Source organism: Oryx dammah, unplaced genomic scaffold, assembly GCF_014754425.2.
Source record: "Oryx dammah isolate SB20612 unplaced genomic scaffold, SCBI_Odam_1.1 HiC_scaffold_15, whole genome shotgun sequence".
Lineage (NCBI taxonomy): Eukaryota > Metazoa > Chordata > Mammalia > Artiodactyla > Bovidae > Oryx > Oryx dammah.
Genome location: NW_024070199.1, coordinates 8577678 through 8602626, shown reverse-complemented (window position 1 = coordinate 8602626; position 24949 = coordinate 8577678). Strand labels below are relative to the sequence as shown.

The 24949-nt window shown below is 37.9% G+C and overlaps 1 protein-coding gene across 1 annotated transcript in view; it reads left to right on the top strand.

Moving 5' to 3' along the window:
- The first annotated feature begins 4292 nt into the window (after positions 1-4292).
- The window catches only part of EED (embryonic ectoderm development), a 32544-nt gene continuing 11887 nt past the window's right edge, over positions 4293-24949 (top strand). Inside the window, exons 1-8 of the mRNA XM_040255512.1 lie at positions 4293-4912; positions 9756-9908; positions 11584-11676; positions 16958-17023; positions 18344-18469; positions 19108-19189; positions 21388-21479; positions 23214-23347. Of these exons, the coding sequence (XP_040111446.1) occupies positions 4799-4912; positions 9756-9908; positions 11584-11676; positions 16958-17023; positions 18344-18469; positions 19108-19189; positions 21388-21479; positions 23214-23347 (860 nt within the window). The 5' untranslated portion in view covers positions 4293-4798. The remainder of the gene's footprint in view (positions 4913-9755; positions 9909-11583; positions 11677-16957; positions 17024-18343; positions 18470-19107; positions 19190-21387; positions 21480-23213; positions 23348-24949) is intronic.

The following is a 24949-nucleotide window of genomic DNA, read 5'->3' as shown; positions in this document are numbered from 1 at the left end:
ATTGAAAAACTTGATTTTTAATAGGTAGCCTTTTGCATTTATTAAACTAATATCATAAGAATAGCACTCTAAATAGCATACCTGTGATATTTTACATGTTGAATTAGAAGAGGGTTCAGAGGAGCCTGACTAAAGACTCTAACTAAACATTAGTCAGGCTCCTCTGAGCCCTGTCCTCAACTTGACCTTATTCTAGAACTTGCCTAATTCAGTTTTCACAAGAATTTTGGTAAGTTGGTTTGGAAAGAATTTTCCAGGTTTGATATCTTATAACCCTGGTGTAAACCCTGATGTAAAGCTCAACATTCAGAAAACTAAGATCATGGCATCTGGTCCCATCACTTCATGGCAAACAGATGGGGAAACAGTGGAAACAGTGTCAGACTTTATTTTGGGGGGCTCCAAAGAATTTCATGGGGCAGACATGAAATTAAAAGACACTTACTCCTTGGAAGGAAAGTTATAACTAACCTAGATAGCCTATTCAAAAGCAGAGACATTACTTTGCCGACTAAGGTCCGTCTAGTCAAGGCTATGGTTTTTCCAGTGGTCACATATGGATGTGAGAGTTGGACTGTGAAGAAAGCTGAGCACTGAAGAATTGATGTTTTTGTACTGTGGTGTTGGAGAAGACTCTTGAGAGTCCCTTGGACTGCAAGGAGATCCAACCAGTCAATCCTAAAGGAGATCAGTCATGGGTGTTCATTGGAAGGACTGATGCTGAAGCTGAAACTCCAATACTTTGGCCACCTCATGCGAAGAGTTGACTCATTGGAAAAGACCCTGATGCTGGGAGGGATTGGGGCCAGGAGGAGAAGGGGACAGAGGATGAGATGGCTGGATGGCATCACCGACTCAACGGACATGAGTTTGGGTAAACTCTGGGAGTTGGTGTTGGACAGGGTGGCCTGGCGTGCTGAGATTCATGGGGTCGCAAAGAATCGGACATGACTGAGAGACTGAACTGAACTGAACTGAACTGAACCCTGGCGAGTTGGATTAGAAAGAATCCTCCTACTCTTGATGTCTCCTTTAGCAAATTTCCACCTTCCAACTTCCCTGAAGGGGAGGAAAGACTTTCCCTCTAATCTTCTAGGTTTGATAGCTATGCCTAAGAAAGAAACTAAAACCAAGCAAGTTATCAAAATAAAAGGTATATAAATCTATTAATTTTTAATGACACATGCACAGGGGCATCTTGGGGGGAAAACTGAATATCTAAAAAAGCAGTGATCTTTGAGAGTTTATACCAATCTCAGTAGGGGAAGGGGAAGGGAGATGTATGCCAGTTGGGCAAGAGTAATGTTTTAGAAAGATGAATGGGCTCAGAATAGAGGGGAGCTAATGACAGTACGCTGCAAAATTTCTCTGGGTATGGTGTTGAGTCCTGACTTCTAGCCTCTTCTTTGGTGATCAGAGTCAATCTTCCCTGATGGCTGAAACTCCTAGGGAGGGAATTGGTGACAGTTCAGTTCCTTTTGGAGGACTATCTTTAGGCACAAAAGTGAAGCTCAGAGAAGTCTGGTTTTCAAAGTGTCTTCACCTCAGAGTTATTACTTCCCTGGTGGTCCAGTGGCTAAGACTCCAAGCTCCCAATGCCAGGGACTGGGGTTCAATCCCTGTTTGGAGAATGAGATACCATTTGCCCCAACTAGTTCACAGGCACCACGAAGACCGAAGGTCCTGCACGTTGAGACTAAGACCCAGTGCAGCCAAATAAATAAATGAATATATATATAAATGTTAAAAAATTAATATACCAAAGCAACGTATTGCAAGTGACATGCCTAACTCCTTCACGCCCCACTCTTCTCCTTGGTTATAAATCCCTACCTACCCTTGCTGTATTCAGAGCTAGCCCTATCTCTCTCTCCTACTGTGACAGTCTTGACATTTATCATGATAGTACTGAATAAAGTTCCTGTTTTAACAAGCGTCAGAATAATTTTTTAACATTAGCAACAATGAGTATAACTAATTTTTATTTATTATCTCTGATTCATTGTACACAACTTTAAAACTATCCCTCCAAGTTTTAACAAAACTCTTTAAAAAAATATTTTTGTTATGGGTCTCATGAATGCTGAAAGACATCTTTCTTCCATATGTGTCCTTTATCCAAATGAAAGGGACAGAGTAAAGGGATAAAGTAGGTGATTAAATAGCTAGTCCCACTAGGGGATTGTAAGTAGGAAAAAATATGGGAGACCCCACAAATTAATGATTACTCAAGAAAGCTCATTTACTTAACCACAAAACCAAGCAGGCTTGCTTAGCAACAAAACCATGCACTAGAAGCACAGGACATGACCCAAAACAATAAAACAATGGTGGCATGAGACCAAACTCCTGCCCAGTGAGCTCAATAGGTTAGTGATCCTTAGGACGTACTTTGCGCACATAAAAAACAACAACTCTGAACCTAGCTTGACCATGTAAGGACATGAAAACTTCCCTGGCCGACCTGGAGGAGGAACTGATGATGGAAGCATGAGGTCTACTCAAGAAGAACAAAGGTCTTCTCCTCCTCCCCTCTCTTCCTCTGACTATAAAAATGTAACCCACTAAGTACTCAGGGCACAGCACCCCCTCACCCACCTGCTTGTAAACATCACAAGCACCCTATTCTAACAAATCGTTTACCTATCACTTTGCCTCTCACTAAATTCTTCCTGTGCTGAGAAATAAACGACTGTGGTACTGAGCTCTTTGGAGCCCCCTGAAAGGACACCATCGAGTTTCACAGTCATTCAGCACTTTTTAAATTTTATGAGTAGAAGAAGTTGATGCCCACTTCCCAGCTCCCACTGATTCCAGATACAAAGAGTAATTTGGATTGGAATTGCTTTAGTTGATTACCCTTTTATTTGTAGGACTATATTTCACAAACATCCTTCTCAACAGATAAGTGGGGGATGTTTGTCTCTGTCCATGAACATGTCAAACAAGACACACCTTACTTTCTCAGTGGAGACTCCATACCAGTCTCATCTCTCTCTCTCTTGCCTACTAACTGATTAGTAGCACGGCACTTTAGGAGTTCAACAAATAAGTGCGATTACTATACTAAATCCAAACTTTTTTTTCCGCTTCCTTATTTTTTCTTGAATCTTCATTACAAAAACATCTAAATTCTGCCCTGCCTCTACCTTACTCTTCTTACTCTCAAGAGTTCTCTCCTTGTCTCCAAAAGAAGTGACTTGCAATCTACAATATGTTAAGGCATCTAGCTCAAGGACACTAGAATTTTAGGGATGGGGCATTCTTCTACTGTTGTATCCAACAGGTGATGTAATGAGCTCTAGAACACACAAAATAGTAGATACTATCCAGCAGTGCTCAAGAAATGTTAGGTCCCTTCTTTTGTCATTTTTACAGATGAGGACAATGACGTCCAGAAATATAAGTAGTCACAGCTAAGTTCCCAAAGAGGCAGGTAAGACGGAGCTGCCTTTTATTTCTTATCATAGTTCTCCTTTTCTGGGCTACTCCTTTGGTTATGTGGCTTAACGATCCCTCTAACAAATCTACGAGGCTCACCAATGCACTTAGCACCTGTCAAGAGCCCAGACATAACACAAACATTTTTGTAAAATATCACATTTTGTTGACTTCCCCTATAATTTTATTGTCAAAATCATGCCAAAAAAATATTGTCCGTCATTTAAATCTCACAGTCTCATACATACTTGGAGGTGAACATTGCTTTTCAGGCCTTGGCATTGTTCAGGGCCGTTAACATTCTTTAAGAGGTAAAGGGAGCACTTTGGGATGTAATTCAAGGGAGTCTAGAATTATACTTTTAGGGTATTCCTACTTAAGCCCTATCCAATATTGGAACTAACTGGACGAGGATAATAATCCCTTGCGATCAATATTCACTAGAATAAATATTCATCAAGAAATCAGGACCCACTCAGGGGACTACGATTGGGTAGCGCCCTGAGATCCACCCTTTGCCACGGAAACCGGTGGAAGACTACCTGGTTGGAAAACAAGACTTCCAAGAGGAGGGGCCTGGAGGAGGCGGGCCCGGACAACCAAGGGCGAGCACACGCCCCGGCGCATGCGCACCTGTTAGCGGGCACCTTCCATTCGCTAGGCAGGGGAGGCAGGCGCGAGGCTCGCTACGGTTTTTTAATTTCTGTTCTCAACCGCAAGTGAGGTGGCGACCAGTTCCGCGCATAACGTGACAGCGTTACTCCTCGAGTTCAAGATGAAGAACACTCGGCACAGACGCCCGAACCGTAAGGCGACTTGTCGTCTGGTCCCCCCCGTCCCCCGGGACCCGAGTCGGCCCGTCCATTCCACAGACTTTCGAGTCCTCGCAGCGGGGTCGGGGGATCGAAGGATTGGGCCAATTGCGGCTGAACCGTCTCTGGAAGGAAGAAGGGGGTGAGGGGGCACCCCCTCTTCAGAGTTCCGCCTCTCCCTTTACAGGGCGGTCGCGGGGAAGGGGGACGTTGGAAATAACTGCCCTCGGAAGCCGACGGATCCCACACCCGCTCCGTGCAAACTGCCGGGAGGGCGGCGGGAAGAGGGCAAGACGGGAGCGGGGACAGGGAAGGACCCGGGAAGCCGCGCGGGAGGGCGCGCGCGCGCGCGCCCCTTTTTCAGCAGTGTGGCGGGGTCGCACGCACGCCCGCCTCGGCGGCTGGGCGCGGTTTGCGACAGTGGGGGGAGCGGCGGCGGTGGCGGTGGCGGCAGCTTTGCGGCAAGCTCCGGCCGGGCTTGCTTGACGGCGGTGTGGCGGAGGCCCCGCCCCCGGCGGCAGGAACCTGGAGGGAGGCGGAGGAATATGTCCGAGAGGGAAGTGTCGACAGTGCCGGCGGGAACAGACATGCCTGCGGCCAAGAAGCAGAAGCTGAGCAGCGACGAGAATAGCAACCCGGACCTCTCTGGAGACGAGAATGTGAGCGCAGCCCCCCAGGGCAGTCCGGACGGGACTTGACCGTCAAAGTTTTCAATTCTTTTTAAACTGTGGGCGCGGGGGCGGGCGGGCGGCTGTGGTAAGGTGGGGTGGGGGGAGGGAGAGGTGTCACCGCTCTGCTGAGGAAAACGCGGGCGTGGAGGAGAAAATCAAACTCGTCTCTGAGGGGATTTTTTTTGAGCTGGGGCGCCGAGAGCGAAAGGAAACTTCGCGAAGGAGAATGTGGTTGGGGCCAGAGCATGGTGGCGGAGGGTCGGAGGGGGTCTGCCCTGAGAGCGTTTTGCGTGGAGTGGGAGAGTTTGGGCCTTTGGGGGCAAAGTGCGGATCTGAGATTCCAGTAGTTTAAAAGGCAAGTTAGAGGTGTTTTTTTCCTAAGACAGTTGGAAGGAGGGGCCAGCGTGTGTTACGGACTTTTAAAAAAGGGATTTAGGGACCGTGTCCTTAGACCCTTCCAGGCGGTCCACAATGGGAAGAGCAGATCTCGGACGTCAGGGATTTCGGTGACTCTCTTAAAGGGGCTTTTGTGTTTGCTCCTGTCTCGTCTGTGGAGAAGGGGTGCGCCTGACAGTCGGCCTCACTTCTGGAGGAGGAGAGCTGCGAGAGTCGTCTCCAGAGTTGGAGGGGGAGCGACTCTTGAGGAAGGAATGAGAAGGGACAGTTGGTCTTTAGTCGGTTTTCGCTAGGATAACGGGGACAACCTAGAAGACACTAAGCAACTGTGGTAAAGGTAGATGGCTTTAGGTGTAGGCTCGTGGTCTCGCATGTGTAAAGGTGCTCTGAAATCAGATTTTTTAAACTTTTTAAAAATGGTCATAACTCTAGTCCGTCCCAACAGTTGACCCCACTGTGTTTAGGTGAGACGCCAGTGATAACCGAATTGACGTTAACTTGCCGTTTCATGTTTTTTTAAGTTTATATCCAATAAGTTCAGGAAAACATGTCTCGACGGTTCATTCAAAAGTGATCCTCTAAAATGTGAATCCTCCGAGGGAATGCCTTCTGAAGTGTTATAGAAGGGTGGTGTAAGTTCTTTTTCTCAGTTTGCCTAGTTTTAAGAATAAATGGTGTATCTTACACACCGACTGAAGCACATGTATGGCATGGTATCAAGACCAAAATTTTCACTGAACAGATGGGAAAGAATTCTTTTTGCAGATAGAGGAAGGATATTTGGGGGGTTGTCAGTTTGTGGGATTTGGACTTGAAATATCTGAAAGGCTTAGTAGGTGGTGTTACTTTAAATCTTTTTATTTTCCTGTTTGTGCTTTCCAGTCTTATTATATATTGGGATCTAACATTTTTGACCCTCTTCACTCCAGCCGTTGGAATCTGTTTTACTTCCACGTTCTCTTAAATTTCTCTTGGCAGATTAGATTAGTGACTAGGAGCACAAACTGGATCCAGGTGTTAGGTTAAAATTTGCCACTCTTTACCGGTTGCTTGATCTAGGTACTTTACCTAGTTTCCTTGGATTCTTATCTTAAAAATGGGGATAATAACAGTATTTACCTCATGGGATGTTTGTGAGGATTAAATGAGATGATACAGGTAAAGTGCTGAACCTGTTACGAATGCCACGTTCATAAATACCATGCAAATGTTATTTAATTATTATTCCTTATTTTGTAATCTAGACTTGTGTTTCTGGCCCTTCCAGATATTTATCAGTCAGAAATGTAATGAAGATGTCAGTACCCAATTTAGACTGAGGAAAATTTCAGGGAACTAAATAAATTGAAAAGTTATTTTCTTTTTACAGACCCTTAAGAAGAATGTATTCTTTGATGCATACTGAAGCTGTTCAGAGCTACATGGTTGGACTAAGCCTTTGTTTTGGTTCCTTCCTTTAGATGGCGACTTTTAACCTTTTCTCTGCCCTGGGCACTTTAATGAATCCTGTGAAACTTCTGAGTAATATTTTCAAATGTATAAAATACAATATATAAGATCACAAACAAAATCAATGATAAAATTATAAGGAAGTTATAAAATTGTTTAAAACAAATTTCAGGTTTAATAAAGTACTTCTTTATTACATTAAGTAACTACACCTCACAATGACTGATAGTACTGATGGGTATAGACAGCTTTTGAGATCTGCAACAACTATAATGGAATATAAAAATTCATGATTTCCATTGCTGAGAAGGTTACAGCTACAGTAACATTAGCACATATACTGCCTGTATTATAGTAGAAGGAAGTAATAGATTTCAGTTAAAAATGTGAAAATTAAGATGCAATCTTAAATTTATTTATGAATTTATTCAACTGCATAAGTTCACAGGCCCTCTGAATTCCATCCAGGGACCCAGATCTAGGACATAAGAGAAGCAGTGAAGGAAGGGAGTAGAGAACTCTATAAAAATGAATTCAGAAAAAGCTAATAAGGGCAGTGGTTTAACTCTTGAGGGAGCCAAATAATAACAGGAAGGCCAAAGGCAAGTGGAGGAAAGAATGTGCTATTTGTAATTTGGAGTTATGGTAATCTGAGCAGTTGATACTGTTAAAGTGAATCAAAGAACTGGTAGGATGTTAAACTTTTTTTAAAGTTTAGATATAATTGACCAATAACATTATGTTATTAGTTCTAGGTGCACAACATAATAATTCAGTATTTGCATTGCAGAATGATCAGCACAGTAAGTGTAGTTAATATCCGACCTATTTTAAGTTCATTGTATATGTACCTGCCATTTTAACTTTTTCATATAAGTGCAGCATAATTGGCTTCTGAAAGAATACTGATTGTTGCCTGGTAGTAAGATCAGAAGTCTGAATCTGAAGACGACTTTGCTTAAGGAACCTGTGGCAAGATCAAGGGACAAATTACTATCCCCATTTCCTTGTTGAGCAGATGAAGGTGGTAGTGCCATGTCTGTTACACAGTACCATTCTGTACTTTGAGGAGGAGCAGTCAAGGTGGATATCAGCTTGTGCACATGCTAGATGCTCAGGAAAGGTTTGGATTTACAATTAAAATGAAAGCATTGTGAGTGTATTGCATTTCCATTTGATTCTGTCTTGATTTGACTATTTGAGGAGATGGGTAAAAGGTGTGTGTGTGTAATGTTCCCCAGTTATTTACTATGTTTTGTGTGGCTTCTTGATTAGCAGTTGAATTTTTAGCCAGAGTGAAAAAAAGCTGGTGAATAAATGTCTAAGCATTGTATTGTTTCATTTCTCTAGTGTTAAAAGATAATTTTCAGAAACATTTTACTCATGTAAGGGAACTGGTCAATTTAAGTCACACAGTACAAACTATACAGATGAAAGGAATGTAGAGATGAAATTGCAAATGGAGACAAAAACTTTTCAGAGTGAAAGGGAAGAAAGACATTTCGAACCTCTCCCTTTGGCTGTCCACAGTGTAAGAGATGTAAGGTTGTTCAAAGGCAGTGAAGCAGACTAGAATCTGATAACATGGAAGAAAAGTGTGCAGTAGACATGAAGTTTCCCAGTGAAACACAAAATTGTTTTCTACACTAAATTTTAACTGTAAATTCAACTGAAAGGTAGGAAGAAATAGAGATTAAAAAGCAGTGATTTCGACCTAGGAACTGAACTTTTGTATTTTCTGATCTAAAAGCTGATTGTGTTTAAGTTACAGTCTAGATATTGAGCACTACTGTGTGCCATCTGCCCACTCCATTGCTTTTTTCCCATTGTAGTGTTAGAATAATTTGTGTACTTTTTAAAAGCATTTCATTTTGGTATGAACCATTTGAAGTTTTGGAAACCACCCCTAAAAACTACCATATAATACCATACAGTTTTTTAAGCAAATTAATGTGAATTTTTAATATACTTTTTGATATTCTAGTGGATTTTTAACTTTCTATAATATCGTAAAACTAACTTTAGAAAGCAATAATTTAAAACTAGCTCCTAGGGCAATGGTTTCTAGTCTGTATTCTTGTAGATGTTAGTGGGCACTCCACGAAAAAAGCTTCCTCTGGAATGAATTTAGTAACTACTGCCCTAAGGTGATACAGGTTTAAATAAATCTCTTTATTCCAAAGAACACTTCGGAATGTGTAATTGGAAGAGGTAGTGAAATCCTCTTCTGAGAGCAGAGGACCATTAATATATCTTGTGGACTGGAGACAGGATATAAATTAGGTAAATTTTTAAGGTTTATAGTCACTTCTGCATTTGGAAAGATTTTACTTTATAGTGAGCTTCTGGAGCTCTGAATCATGAGTATTTTAGAGCCATGAGTCAGATTTCACTGGTAAATAGCACGTAATATGTAGAACCTAAAAGAGTTTCTAAATGGTTTAAGTGTTATAAATTAGTAGAGTTTGAGTGATAATCAGGATTTTCATCTAACATAGGAAGTACTAACACACTGGCCTCAAACAGCCACCCACTGCCATGCTCCAAACTGAGCAGCAAGCAGTCAAATAAACTATAAGGACATGTAGGTCAGTCAGATTTAGGAGTCAGCCCTGGTTTTCAATCCCAGCAACCCTAACCAGCAAGACACCACCTTAGGCTCTCTAAGCAACACTTTCTTATCTAACGATACCTTGTATGAAGAGCAGTAAAGATGAAGTGAGGCAGTGTAGTGTCATGGCTGGCACAAACCAGTGCCTTATTATTTAAAGGCAGTATTATTCTTATCAGGATTTGATTTTTGTTTATATTTTTACTGAAATAGCAAATATCCACAAATCCTAATGCATTTGCAGGAATACATTTTTTCATTTCTTGCAGGATTTATTAATTCTTTTACGTTGGTCAGCAGCTTTCCAGTTTGAAGTCATTTTCTAAGTACAGTATTGCTGTTTCATAATAGTTTTTTCTGATTTGCTGCTTATAGGATGATGCTGTCAGTATAGAAAGCGGTACCAACACAGAACGCCCTGATACACCTACAAATACGCCAAATGCACCTGGAAGGAAGAGTTGGGGGAAGGGAAAATGGAAGTCAAAGAAATGCAAATATTCTTTCAAATGTGTAAATAGTCTCAAGGTATGTGGAGAAAGACACAATCTATGGGCTGAATGCAGGGTTCCAGAATTGCAGGTTTCTCAATGGCAAACATTTTATGCTCAAGGTTCTCTGTCAAGTTAAAAATATTTTAAAGTTATAATAGTTGGAAGTCAGTCTTTAAAAATTGAACTCTTATTTGTAATTGTTTTCAAGAAAAAAGGTATAAATTAAAATTTGTTTTGCATAGTTAATTTTTGGGAGAAATAATAGGTTGGCGTTATTTACTGTCTTTCTCAATAGTCTTTTTATTTTTAAAAAATGTTTACTGATATTTATTTTAAGTGTCTTATATATTCATTTCCTGTTTTTTTAATTTGGGGATATTTTTCCTATACTGAGCAAAAATATACCTTATAGTGTCTTGTGCATATGTTAGATTCTTTTAAAAAGATCTAAATATCCTTTTAAAGTCTTTGAAAAGCATAAGAAGCTATGGAAATTATTGGAAATTATTTCCATATGGAAATTATTTTCCTATCTAGGTAGCAAAATTCATTGCTGTGTATGTCAAATTATACTCTCTTAAAAGGAGAGAAATTAATCTGTGTTCTTGTGTGTGTGTTTTTCTTCTAAAGCAAAGTGTCCCTTTGTAGTTTCATGTTAATATTTAGGTATATTAACCTATTTTTATGTAGTATATTTGGAAAGTGGTTTGAACTGTATTATTTTTATTAAATATTTCCAAAGCCTAAAACTGTGGCTTTTTAAAGGATAAGAAATGAATGTTGTCAGACTTTAAAGTGCCTTAAAGTGAATATGAAGGTTACTGTTAAACATCAGGAAATTGCCAGTAAAATCCTAAGGCTGAAAAATAACTTTATGAACAAAACTGAATAATTTTAGCAGAGGGAACTCTGCTCAGAATTCTGTGGTGACCTAGATGGCACAAGAGTTTGAAAAAGAATGGATGTGTGTGTGTGGCTGAATCACTTTGCTGTGCACCTGAAACTGACACAACATTGTTAATCAGCGCTACTCCAATTAAAAACAAAAAACCGAATGCTTGTTTTTTATACACTTCCTTATAACCTCCTGGTAATTGTGGAGTTACAGCCCACTGCCTCCCTGGCCCCCACTTTCAAGTGTTCTTGTTCATTATAAAACTTCTTAGGTGGTTTTTCTTTTAGGATCCAAATTCAGAGTAATTTTAAATTGTTTCTATAGAACTAATGGAGAGCAGTGATTTGAATGGAATCAATTTTCTTCACTTCACAAGGGAAGAATTCAACCAGAAAACGTTTAATGAGTACTGGAGAAAACTATTAACTCAGGTTATTTGTTATTTCAGAAAAATAAATTGTGTCCTGAGAGATTAAATGCATTTGTCACAATTATCCATTATATTTTGATTCAAAAGCATGGCATTTGGGTTTAAGAAGATAGAGAGCAACTATTAAAGTATTTTCATTGATGAGTACTTGTTACCTAACCTCTAAGTCTTTAATTGTTACATAGTTTTATCATGCACCAGTATTTTAAAATGTGAAAACTGGACTAACATATCTTTTAAGTGTCAAAAGTCAGTTTATGTATGATACATAAAATTGCAGCTTGCATTTTGTGGAGGGGAAGGTTTTTAATGGGAATGATCAGTTTACTACCTTTTTTGTTTTTAAAATATATTGATTTTTCTTATTTCTTGGTTATTTTATAGGAAGATCATAATCAACCATTGTTTGGAGTTCAGTTTAACTGGCACAGTAAAGAAGGAGATCCATTAGTGTTTGCAACTGTAGGAAGCAACAGAGTGAGTGTTAAGGGGCTATTTGGCATTTGGCTCATCAGTCTCTGGTATTAGTGTAACACTAAAGTGTAATGATTTTGAAGTAAACTTTGTATAGCTGATTTGACAGTATCATTCCTTTATGTAAAAATGGAACATTCTAGAAATTGTCAAAAATTAAAACTAATATTCATGACTGAAAATACATCTTTTTTCATGTATACTCACAAAATTGTTCATGAAACAAGTCTCTGTTTATACTTTGTCTTCATAAATATTGTTCTGAGTGGCTGAAAAAATTGGCTTGGCTTTTTCCAAGTGATTGTGATAGTTGTTTGTCAACTTGGAGTAACAGGTCTGTGATTTCTTAAAAATAATAAATGTAATTAGTTGCTCTCTATAAATGCAAAGCATAAATTCAATGGATTTGTATAATAGTTACTGAAAATATTTTAATTATACACAGTAAACATTTGTTTTGAATTATTTTTATTTGAGGAAGCCAGAGTATCTTGAACTGAGAGAATGCATGAAAAAAAACCGTATGGACATGTTTTGATGTAAACTGTTATTTAACTTTTTAGTTGAACCTGGGGCTGATAAAGTGGATTGCAAAGACTTATTTCCATTCACTTCTAAATGAATGGGAAAAAGGAAGATTCCTAGGGCCTACCAGGGAGTCTCAGGAGTCTGTTAAATTAAAATCATTCTGGAAAAGTTGTCCTCCTAATAATAAGTCTTTTAATTAACTTACATTCTGATTATTCATTAATAATATACTAGGAGTTATGAGGAATAACAGAAACAGATTGGTGTATTTGGAAAAAGAAAGATGGGAGAAATTGACTAACTGATATGGGTTGACAGTAAAGTCACTTTCTTTACCTTTAGCCCAAGAGGAAGGGAAGGAGGTGAATCTGGGAGCTATTCTGTAACTTTATTTTAATTGAGTGAAATTCAGTCTTATGCTTCTTTAGTAATTGTGCTAAGCTTGTTAGAGAAATAAAAGACCATGATTTTGAATGCACTGTTTCCTATATTTATGTGTTTAGTGTTAGTATTCTGTTTTCAAACAAAACTAACCTGGGAGTTGTCAGCTGAGTATTTTCCAAATGTCAGCATATTTCCAAGCTTTTTTTTTTTCTGAAAGTTTGAAAATCTTACAAACATGCATACATCTATTTTTACTGGGCTAAATCCTTTCTATTCCTGTTTTCCAAGAAGTAAAATTTGGCTTCAAATAATTTCCTAGACATCTTCAAAGCAGTTTATATATATATATATATGTGTATATATATATATATATATATAAAATTATATTATTTGGCTCTGCTGGGTGTTTGTTGCTGTGTGGGCTATTCTCTAGTTACGGCAAGCATAGATTACCCCCTAGTTGAGGTACACGGGATTTTTCCTGAGGTGGCTTCTCTTGTTGCGGAGCACAGGCTCTGGAACTTTGGGGCTTCAGTAGCTGTGACACATGGGCTCAGCATTGCGGCTCCTAGGCTATAGAGAATAGGCTCAGTAGTTGTGGCGCACAGGCTTAGTTAGTTGCCCTGCATTCAGAGAACATGCTTTTATTGGTTGTTAAAGTTCTGAAAATTTGAAACTCACTACTGAAGTTGATTACCTGGATAACAGCCCTTTTTTTATGTTTAGCCAAATGTATGTTGTGATATGTAGCTCGAAAACAATGATTCAGAGGGAACGTGATGCAGTTCAAAGAAAAAATTAAGGTTTTCTTTTTTTCCCCAAAATTGGGAATATAATCCATTAATTGATTTGAATTCACTTTTAAGACATCACTGTAAGCATACTTCACTAACTTCAACATCAATTATTATTAATTGTCATGTTGGTATAATTAGAATTAATACAAGTTTTGCTTCAGAATGCCTATTGTAATGTTCCAGGCTTTCTAACAAAAAGAATCCCTAGTCTCACTTAAAATGACATTGAATTATAAGTTACTGAATTATAAGAAAGATCATGGCATCTGGTCCCATCACTTCATGGCAAATAGATGGGGAAACAGTGGAAACAGTGTCAGACTTTATTTTTTGGGGGCTCCAAAATCAGTGCAGATGGTGATTGCAGCCATGAAATTAAAAGACGCTTACTCCTTGGAAGAAAAGTTATGACCAACCTAGATAGCATATTCAGAAGCATAGACATTACTTTGCCAACAAAGGTCCAGCTAGTCAAGGCTATGGTTTTTCCAGTAGTCATGCATGGATGTGAGAGTTGGACTGTGAAGAAGGCTGAGCGCTGAAGAATTGATGCTTTTGAACTGTGGTGTTGGAGAAGACTCTTGAGAGTCCCTTGGACTGCAAGGAGATCCAACCAGTCCATTCTAAAGGAGATCAGTCCTGGGTGTTCTTTGGAAGGAATGATGCTAAAGCTGAAACTCCAGTACTTTGGCCACCTCATGCAAAGAGTTGACTCATTGGAAAAGACTCTGATGCTGGGTGGGATTGGGGGCAGGAGCAGAAGGGGACGACAGAGGATGAGATGGCTGGATGGCATCACTGACTCAATGGAAGTGAATCTGAGTGAACTCCGGGAGTTGGTGATGGACAGGGAGTGCTGCGATTCATGGGGTCGCAAAGAGTTGGACACGACTGAGCAACTGAACTGAACTGAACTGAGGCCTCCCTGTCTATCACCAACTCCTGGAGTTACTCAAACTCATGTCCATTGAGTCAGTGATGCCATCCAGCCATCTCATCCTCTGTCGTCCCCTTCTGCTCCTGCCCCCAATCCAGCCCAGCATCAGAGTCTTTTCCAATGAGTCAACTCTTCGCATGAGGTGGCCAAAGTACTGGAGTTTCAGCTTAGCATCATTCCTTCCAAAGAAATCCCAGGGCTGATCTCCTTCAGAATGGACTGGTTGGATCTCCTTGCAGTCCAAGGGACTCTCAAGAGTCTTCTCCAACACCACAGTTCAAAAGCATCAATTCTTCAGCGCTCAGCCTTCTTCACAGTCCAACTCTCACATCCATACATGACCATAGGAAAAACCATAGCCTTGACTAGATGGACCTTAGTCGGCAAAGTAAAGTCTCTGCTTTTGAATATGTTATCTAGGGTGATTATAGCTTTCCTTCCAAGGAGTAAGTGTCTTTTAATTTCATGGCTGCAGTCACCATCTGCAGTGATTTTGGAGCCCCAAAAAATAAAGTCTGACACTGTTTCCCTGTTTCCCCATCTATTTGCCATGAAGTGATGGGACCAGATGCCATGATCTTCGTTTTCTGAATGTTGAGCTTTAAGCCAACTTTTGGCGTGCTGCATTTCATCGGGTTGCAAAGAGTCGGACACGACTGAGCGACTGAACTGAACTGCTATTTGGACCTCTTTTTTTTTTTTTTTTTAAGAAAAATAAAGGAAAATACTTTGTAAAGACATAACTTAGTTAATGTCCATATAAAGAATATGTTTTTAGAATATTAATGTAGATTATCTTATTAATAGGTATTTTAAAGGATTTTATAGAGTTCTTAGAGACGTATTAAAATTAGTAACAGTATTGCTAACATGACTAAACTGTAAAAAAAACTGGAAAGAGTTTTAAAAATGTAGTTTTACAGGAACTTCCGTAGCGATCCAGTGGTTAAGACTTTGCCTTCCAATGCAGAGGGTGCAAATTCTGTCCCTGGTTGGGGAGCTAAGATCCCACATGCTTTGGGGCCAAAAAACCAAAACATAAAACAAGCAATATTGTAAAAAAATTCAGTAAAGACAATGGTCCACATCAAAAAGTGTTTTAAAAAATGTTAATATTACAGAGTAAGCCCTCTGTATCCTCGGGGTTCCACATCCACAGATTCAGCCAACTATGGATCTAGAATATTCAGAAAAGAAAATTCCAGAAAGTTCCAAAAAAGCAAAACTTGAATTTGCTTTGTGCTGGCACCTTTATTTGCATAGCATTTGCATTGTATTAGGAGAAGGCAGTGCAAACCCACTCCAGTACTTTTGCTTGGAAAATCCCATGGACAGAGGAGCCTGGTAGGCTGCAGTCCATGGGGTCGCAAAGAGTCAGACAGGACTGAGCAACTTCCCTTTCACTTTTCACTTTCATGCATTGGAGAAGGAAATGGCAACCCACTCCAGTGTTCTTGCCTGGAGAACCCCAGGGATGGGGAAGCCTCGTGGCCTGCCGTCTATGGGGTCGCACAGAGTCGGACACAACTGAAGCGACTTAGCAGCAGCAGCAGCAGCAGGAGTAGTCTAAAGATAAAGTATAATGGAGGATGTGTGAGGTTATATGCAAATACTATGCTATTTTATATGAGGAACTTGACAATTCTCAGATTTTGTTATCTGTGGGTGTCCTGGAACCTATCCCCTTGCAGATACTGAGGGACAACTGTACATAATTGAGTAAAGTGAATATGTTATTTTAGAAAATGATAAATGGAAAGGGCCACTGTACAACAGAAAGTTAATATTTGATGAGCAACGTTCAAGAGGCAAATTTTAGATTTTCTTTTATGTAATTAATGAATGCTCTAAAACTACCCAAAGACTTTAAAGAGGTTAAGCCACAGGAATTCCCTGGAGGTCCAGTAGTTGGAACTGTGCACTTTCACTGCTATGGGCCTAAGTTCAGTCCCTGGTCAGGGAACTGGGATCTTGCAAGGCATATGGCACAACTGAAAAAAAAAAAAAAAGGATAAACCACAGTTTTAGGAAGTAGTTCTACTTTACTGTGGGAGAAGGCAATGGCACCCCACTCCAGTACTCTTGCCTGGAAAACCCCTGGACGGAGGAGCCTTGAAGGCTGCAGTCCATGGGGTCGCTGAGGGTCAGACATGACTGAGCGACTTCACTTTCACTTTTCACTTTCATGCATTGGAGAAGGAAATGGCAACCCACTCCAGTACTCTTGCCTGGAGAATCCCAGGGACGGGGGAGCCTGGTGGGCTGCCGTCTGTGGGGTCGCACAGAGTCGGACACGACTGAAGCAACTTAGCAACAGCATACTTTACTGTGAGGTACTCAACTCTATTTACTTGGAAGAATTGGTCCAGTTATATGAATAAGTTGAAAACATCGGAAATAGAAACCATTATTATTACTACAGTGTTTAATATACTCTGGAAATTATGTAATGCATTAGAGTTTATGATGGTTTCCTTAAATTTAAAGGAGTTCTTTTTAAATAGTTTTCTGTATTATTTAAGTTATTTTAAAAAAGTTTTTTTTGACTGTACTGCACACTAAAATAAAGTATGTTCAAAAGCTGAAGAGTGTGTTTCTGTGTTTGAGATAAACTTTGCTGTATTTTTGTTTTCATTAGGTTACCTTATATGAATGTCATTCACAAGGAGAAATCCGGTTGTTGCAGTCTTATGTGGATGCTGATGTATCCTTTCCTGGGTTTTTGGTATCATTGGCTAAAGAAATTGACTTTGAATAAGTACCTCAAAACTTTTGTACCTTACCTTCTTAACTTTATCCAATGCTATTCCTTCACTGTTACCCAAGAGATTCTTGGTATCTCATTTTCCTGATCCCGGAAAGGCACTGTCAGGGTGGATATGAGGGCGGACGGTACAGGTGGCTAGAGATGAGCGCTGGAAATCCAATAATAGAAAGTTATAGCAGAAAGTAGTTAAAACTTGCTGTTTCTTTGACCTTGCTTGGATTTTTATCATTTCAGGGCAGGGATATTGGTGAATTTGGGTTGATCAGAAGCTGTGCCTGACAGTTATATCAAGTATTTGGTCAGCAGAGCCTACAGGGAAAAAAAATAAGCATGTTTGTTTAGGAAATGAAATATTATAAAACATGGGTTTATAAAGAAAAGAAAGCTTTAAAAAGCCAAAGGATACAACAGTCAAAGCTTGGTGATAAGATTTCTTCCAGATCCATTTGAAAAACCTAGCAAGTAAGAAAAAGAACATTTTAGTCTTCCCTTAGGTGATAAGGAAGGTGACCTTTGGCATTATTGGAAAAGTCTCACATAGGAAAAGGTGGAAAACTGAATAGTTAGCTGATTTTTATCTAGAGGCACATAGAGTTATTGAGATAGAGCCAGGGTCAGTAAATTATAGGCTGTGGAACTGGTCACCTGGTTTTGTTTTTGTTTTTTTAATTTTAATTATTTATTCTTAATACCAAGAACATTTTGTATTAGGAAATAGCCGATTAACAGTTGTGATGGTTTCAGGTGAACAGTGAAGGGACTCAGCCATGCACATACATGTATCCATTCTCCCCCAGATCTCACTCTCATCCAGGCTGGCACAGAATGTTGAGCACAGTTCCATGTGCTGTACAAGGGTTTTTGTTGGTTATGCATTTTAGATACAGCAGTGTGTACATGATCTTCCCAAAGTCCTTGACTATCCCTTCCCCCAGAAACCTGTTTTTATAGATAAATTTTGGGGAGGATACAACCTATGCCTATTCATTTACATATTGGCTGTGGCTGCTTTCAAAAGACAGGTAAACAGTTGTGCAAACAGCAAAATAGTAATTAAAATTGAGTGGAAGGATTGGGTTTGTTTGATCACTTGGTATAGATTTTAGACCTAAAATCTTCATTGTTTCAACCCTGATGGTATAAAGAAAAATGGGAACTTCTTTGTCAAGAGCTTCAGCAATTCTTTGGACATTATTGTGATCATTGACGTGTTTCCTTTTCAAAAACAAATTATATTTCTTAACTGGGATTTCTTAGGCTGATGAAAACTTTTACACTTGTGCGTGGACATATGATAGTAATACAAGCCATCCTCTGCTGGCTGTTGCTGGATCTAGAGGCATAATTAGGATAATTAATCCCATAACAATGCAGTGCATAAAGGTGGGTTTTCTTGTTAAATTGTAGATCTGCTGCTTTTGTATGCACACCTGTAAAAACTTGCCATGTTGAATTTAAAACGGAGTCAGTTTCTGTGCAGTTTTTAGTTTGGTTTGTACTTTGCTTGTTGCTTCCTTTAGACAAGTCTTTTGAGACCTTTGTCACATTTGGGTCATGCAAATTAAGGAATAAATGGGAAAATTTTATCATTTGCACTGTTTTCTGTTGAAATCATTTCTGTTCTTTTGCTTTATCCTGAGAAGCTCTAAATGAACAATAACTAAAGAGTGAGTTCATTTTTCAAGAACCCCTAAATAGGAGTATGGAGTCAAGGATACTTTGTAAAGAATTAAAAAGTGAAGCCTTGGAAGTTGATACTAAAAGAAATTTTACAAATCACTTTAACCCTGGGGGCACATTAGAATCACCTGAGAATCTTTTAAATCCTTGCTGTGGCTCAGAATATCTGCAAATGGGACTTCAACATCATTTATTTTTCCTTCAAGCTGGGTGATTTTAATATGCAGCCAATGTTGAGAACCACTACTTCAAGTGAAATTATTTTTCCATTCTTTGAAGATTAATGAAAATGAATTTATTGATTTTTATATGAAAGTTGAAGTGTCTTAAATTTATTATAGCACTATGTTGGCCATGGAAATGCTATCAATGAGCTGAAATTCCACCCAAGAGATCCAAATCTTCTCCTGTCAGTAAGTAAAGGTAAAAGAAACAAATAATTTCCTTGTATAGTTGTATTTATTTGGGAGTGAGTTGGGTTTTTTGTTTTGTTTTGTTTGACTTCGGGACAAACTAAGGCAAATTTGCAAATTTAAAAAGAAATAAGTTTTAGAAAAATTTTGGGCTACATTAGCATCCCCAAACCAAGAACTGGAGAACGGGACCATGAAGTGCACTGTTCCTGGAAGATGCAGATAAGATAATTGACACTGAGGATTAGGTGTGTGTTTCCCTTATTTACCATATTGCATTATGATTGTTCTAGAACTTTATCCTCAATTGAATTATCATACTAAACTATTAATTTTAATGGCAGGTCACCGAAGTTGCAACATTTTTAATAGTTTGAAGGTAGTCTAGCAAATCTCTGATGCTTTCCAACCATGTAATAAGAAATAGTGTATCTGAAAATCCATGATGCTTTTTTTTGCCTCTCTCTCTATAAAGCTTCTATGTTATAAAAGATTCCTTACAGGATTCCTTAAAATGCTAAGTTATCCAGCGTAAGCTCTTCTAAATGTTTTCCTTCCTTGCAAAGAGAAAGCATTGTCTTGCTCTGTATGCCTGTGTTGGCATTGTAACTTTATTTTGGGTTCAGACAGGCCTCTGAATCATTCTTAAATTTCTGAGCTCTCTAAAGTGATTTGAATTGTTCTTATTTCTACATTCTGTTTTTTATCGCCCTTTCTCTTTTCATTTCTACATTATTATTCTAGTCAAATGTATTCTTTTCTTAACAGCTATCACACCTATAACCTAACCCCCATATTAAAAGATATCCTCAAATTAAAACTCTTACGTGAAAAATATTTCAATGTGATTTTTCAACTATCAAGGCTTATTTGGAAATAGACACCTAAGAAGAGGGCTGATAACTTTTTCTCTTCTGTTAATAACAGTAACTGGGCTCAGATATTCTTTTACAGGTAACATAGACCATAATGCCTTACTTGTTCTTAATATCACAGTTTCTTAATCTTGCTCTTCCCCCATTGTGTTAGAGCATTTTCAAACAGCTTTTCAAAATGAACAGGAATTTTTCTGCAAGTAAAACTCTCAAGAAAGGAAAAGACAACTTATAGGGGAAAAAAAGATATGCAAAGTGTGTATCTAATAAGGGACTTAAATCAAGAGGTCATACAGTTCAGTAATAAAAATACAACCAAATTAAAAGCAAACAAAGGCTTTAAAAGTAGACATCTTTTGAAAGAATAGGCAAGAATGTCCGATAAGCACCTGGAAAAGCACTCATTGTTAATCATTGCTGCTGCTGCTAAGTCGCTTCAGTCATGTCTGACTCTGTGTGACCCCATAAACGGCAGCCCACCAGGCTCCCCCGTCCCTGGGATTCTCCAGGCAAGAACACTGGAGTGGGTATTGTTAATCATTAGGGAAATGCAAATCAAAAATACAGTGAGATACCACTTCACACCTACTAGGATGATTGCAATGAAAAAGACAGTAAAATATGGAACCCCTTCATCCATTGCTGGTAGGAATGTAAAATGTGTAAGCACATTGAAAAACAATCTGGCAGTTCCTTAAAAAGCTAAACATAGAATTACACTCCTAGGTACATGTATCTTCAAGAGAAATGTAAATGTCTGCACAAAGACTTGGATGCAGATTGAAATCATTGCTACAAAAAGACATCATTTTTATAGCAATGTTTATTTCCACTACTAACAATATGTTGTATAATATGTTAATATTACACAGTATAGACATTGTTATATTTCAAACTCTGCTTGGTATTTATGAATATTGCTTTCTGTTTATTTTGTTGCTGATGTTCAGTGGAAAATGAGATTGCTCAGATTACAGTTTTAGAATTTTTGAAAGGTCTAGAATACTCTAAATAATGTCCCAATATGTATATGTTTCAATCATATTTTTAGATTTACTGTAGAGATCTTATAAGTCTACTTTGTCCTCTTGAATTTGTAAATGTGGGTATGGTAGAGGGAAAACCTAGTACCCTTGAAAGTTTGAACTCATACCTAGTTAAATCTACAAGTAATATAAATATTTTAAGTTCCTATACGATATGGATTCCTTCTTAGTCATTACTGTGCATGAGTTAAGTCCAAACTTTGGTAGTTTTTTCTTTAAAGAGATATTAAAAGTCCACAGTAAATGAATGATAAAAGTTTATGTTAATTTTTTTATGTCTGTACTAGATCATGCTTTACGATTATGGAATATCCAAACGGACACTCTGGTGGCAATATTTGGAGGTGTAGAAGGGCACAGAGATGAAGTTCTAAGTGCTGTAAGTTGAAAGCTACAGGGCAGTGACCTTCGGGTTACAAAGCTGTGAACAATCCCTATAAGAAAGCATGTAGTTTGTTTCATGTTGCTTGGCAGGCAGTTATTTCATTTACTGTGACAGATAAGGTTTTAACTTAAAGATGAAGAGATAAAGCAAGTAGGCTCTTTGTGTTTTATCTGTACTCTTGCACATGTTTTACCAGCACCTGGATTCTCATGAGAAAATTCTGTGAACTTGTTCTTTTCCTTTTTTAATCTAAAATCACCAAGTTACTTTTTGTTGTTTCTCAGTTATTAAAGGAAAAGGTTAACCTACTTGGCAATTAAGAAATTTTTTCACCTTTTATTTGAAGTTGAAATATAAGTTACTCATTTCTAGGAGGTATTGTTCACACTGACTTTTAGATAACTTCCCTTTGATGGCATGGTGTTGTCTTTATGCTTTGTATTACAGTCTGTTGATCTGTTGTAGTGATATTAAGTGTTTTTAGTTAAGTTTCAGATTTTGTGTTTAGGTTTATTTACCTTCTGTGTGTAGCTTACTTATTTAGTAGTCTTACAGCTCTTCAGTTTTTTTTTTTAACTATTTTTTATGTTTTGAAGCATGTGATATTTTAATTGGAGGTACTAAATATTCCTATATGCTTTTGTGAGAATCATACCTACCTTAAAGGATTTTCTAGAACTTGCAGAATTCCATCTGGCTTTATGTGTGAAAAAACAAAGACTACTGTCCTTCCTTAAAAACTGAATGAGAGCTCCTGGCTCTAGAGGTGTCTTGTTGCTATTGACTGTGAGGTTATTAGGAAAAGTAGCAGCTGCCAGACTTCTGAATTCAATAAACACCAAACCTGAAGCTCTCAGGCTTTTGTAAAACTGTGTTCATGATTGATCCAAAGGTTGGATTAACATAGAATATCCAGATTAGTGAGGAAAGTACTCTCCTTAAATAGAACTCTCTACTGTTATTTCTTAGAATGAAAGCAGGGGTTAGTTTGTATCTCTTTTGTACCAATAGGAGCTCACTGCTAGAAGGATTGCTGTGTGAGGTTCTCATTGACACATGTACCATGTGCTAAAGGAAGGATTGGATCTCGGAGCCTCAGTGTCCGATCTGTGAGATGAGGTGGATAAGGTTGTTACGATAGATGATCTGTTAGGAGCTCGTTAAAAGTTAGTAAACAGCAAGTGAGGAAATGTTGCTTCCTTTTTAAGACCTATTTTTCTTTATTCATTTAAAAAGTGAACTCTAAAACCAAGGTACCCCACTTATCTAAGTATTTTGGCTTAGATGTACAAGTAAATTTCAGTTGTTTAAAGGACTCCTAATTTCACATGCAGATACCAGTTTCATTGCTTCATCTGGGTTGGACAAAGAAAAATAACAACCATTCAGGTTTTTATTGTTTTACCTCAGCATTAGGTTCACCTTCAAAATCAAACAAAGGAAATATTTGGCTAAAGATAATTGAATAGATAAAACTAAATTAAGAGAGTTTACTTGTTATCTGCCATATTGCATAAGCTCATATATTGTGGTAATAACAAGTCAGTTAAAACTAAATCTTGAAAGTGGTAAAAACTTTGTGACTTATGGCCTATATATATGAAACACAAAATGTTAGTGTTGTGGTTTGAAATACAATTTTCACAATACTGGACATGAGATGAAAATGAGCATAATTTGGGGAAATAATGTACATATTTAATTAAAGCTTTTCTGTTTTATATACAGGATTATGATCTTTTGGGTGAAAAAATAATGTCTTGTGGTATGGATCACTCTCTTAAACTTTGGAGGATCAATTCAAAGAGAATGATGAATGCTATTAAGGAATCTTATGATTATAACCCAAATAAAACTAACAGGTAACAGCTGTAGTATTTAAAACAATGTGCTATCTTATGCCTTTAAATAGTGTTTTACTTTTTCAAAAATTGTTATATAAGTCTCCAGTATTGAGTTGAGAACCCCCTCTTTTAATAACTTTAAGGTATAATTTATATGCCATAAAACTCATTGAATTTAAATGAAAACCTTTATTTTATCTAATTATGTTTGTGGCTCATTTTTCAAAATCCCTTTCAGTTGTATTTTTATCTTAATTTAGTAGCCCATTTCACATATTTTATTTAGGTACATATGTGCTAATGTTTATTAGCACTGCTTGTCAGCACTGTAAATTCTAATTAAAGACAGTAATAATTTTTTCAATGGGGTTCTTAGCTTTAATTCATGACAGACGCTCTCCTTTAAATGATACTCACTATTTTTGAAAAACCTCAGTTCTTAATTAATTTAACTATCTTTTTCAGAATCTTATCAAGCTATTTACTCTTTCACTATGACTATCCTATGTTTGTAAATGTTAACTTTGTTTGCTCTTTTCATTTTAGCAGTTAATTCCCTGGTTATCGACCCACATTATGAGTAGATTGTTAGTTGAATTTGTAACCATAAGTAAATATTTTAATTACAATGACAGTCTTCACATCTCAGGCCTCTTAAGAATTGGCACAGCTTTTAAATTCTGTTCTAAAACACCAGGGGTTAGTACAATATTAAATTTATGTTTTTGTATTTTCTAGAGCTCTGGAATAAATAGAAGTTGTTGTATTTTACAGCTTACAGAAAGTAACAGTGAATTATGCTGGTCTTCTTGAAAGAGGTTTAACCGTAGATTATAATACATATTTGGATAAAAAGCAATTAAGCTATTGCAGTTAAGAATTTATATCAAGTCATTAATAACATTTTAATGTTTTAATAAAGAAAAGATCTGGGAGTTTCCTGAGCCGAGGGGTTAGGACTCCAGGCTTTCACTGCTGTGGCCCTAGTTTAGTCCCTGGCTGGGGAACTGAGATCCTGTGAGCCACCAAAAAAAGGTGAAAAAAAGATCCCACAATTTGAATTGGAAAATGTATTTGAAATGATTGAGCCCAATATCCTTTTTATGTATGAGGAAAAAGCCAAGGAGAAGACTTGTGCCCAAGATACAACTAATTCATGATATATGATACTTCTTCAGTTACTTCACTTTAAAAACGGAATCACTTACTAGATTAGAAATGTTAGGTATACATTTAATTAACTGAAGAATTGGTAGCAACTTCTCTAGCTTATGATTTTGTCACAAACATCTTTAAGGAAAAATTGTGCCATGTTTTACTTTTCTAAATACAGGAAAAGTTCTAACTAATAAATGTCAAATTCCTGTCAGATCATCTTCAGAAATTGTTGTTCTAGGCAGGATTCTCACTAACTTTATCTTTACCAGACTTTGAAATGTGTCATTGTTTCTGAAAGATGACTATCTTTTGAAATAAGGTAGGTGTGTTAACTTTCATAGACCATTGTTAATATGAAAGGATTGAGTTGGTAGCTTAGCATTTTTTATGAGAAAATTTCAGCTCTAAGCAGATGTCTTTTGTTATTGGTTAGGATAGCCAGAATTTAAGTAATTGATTTTG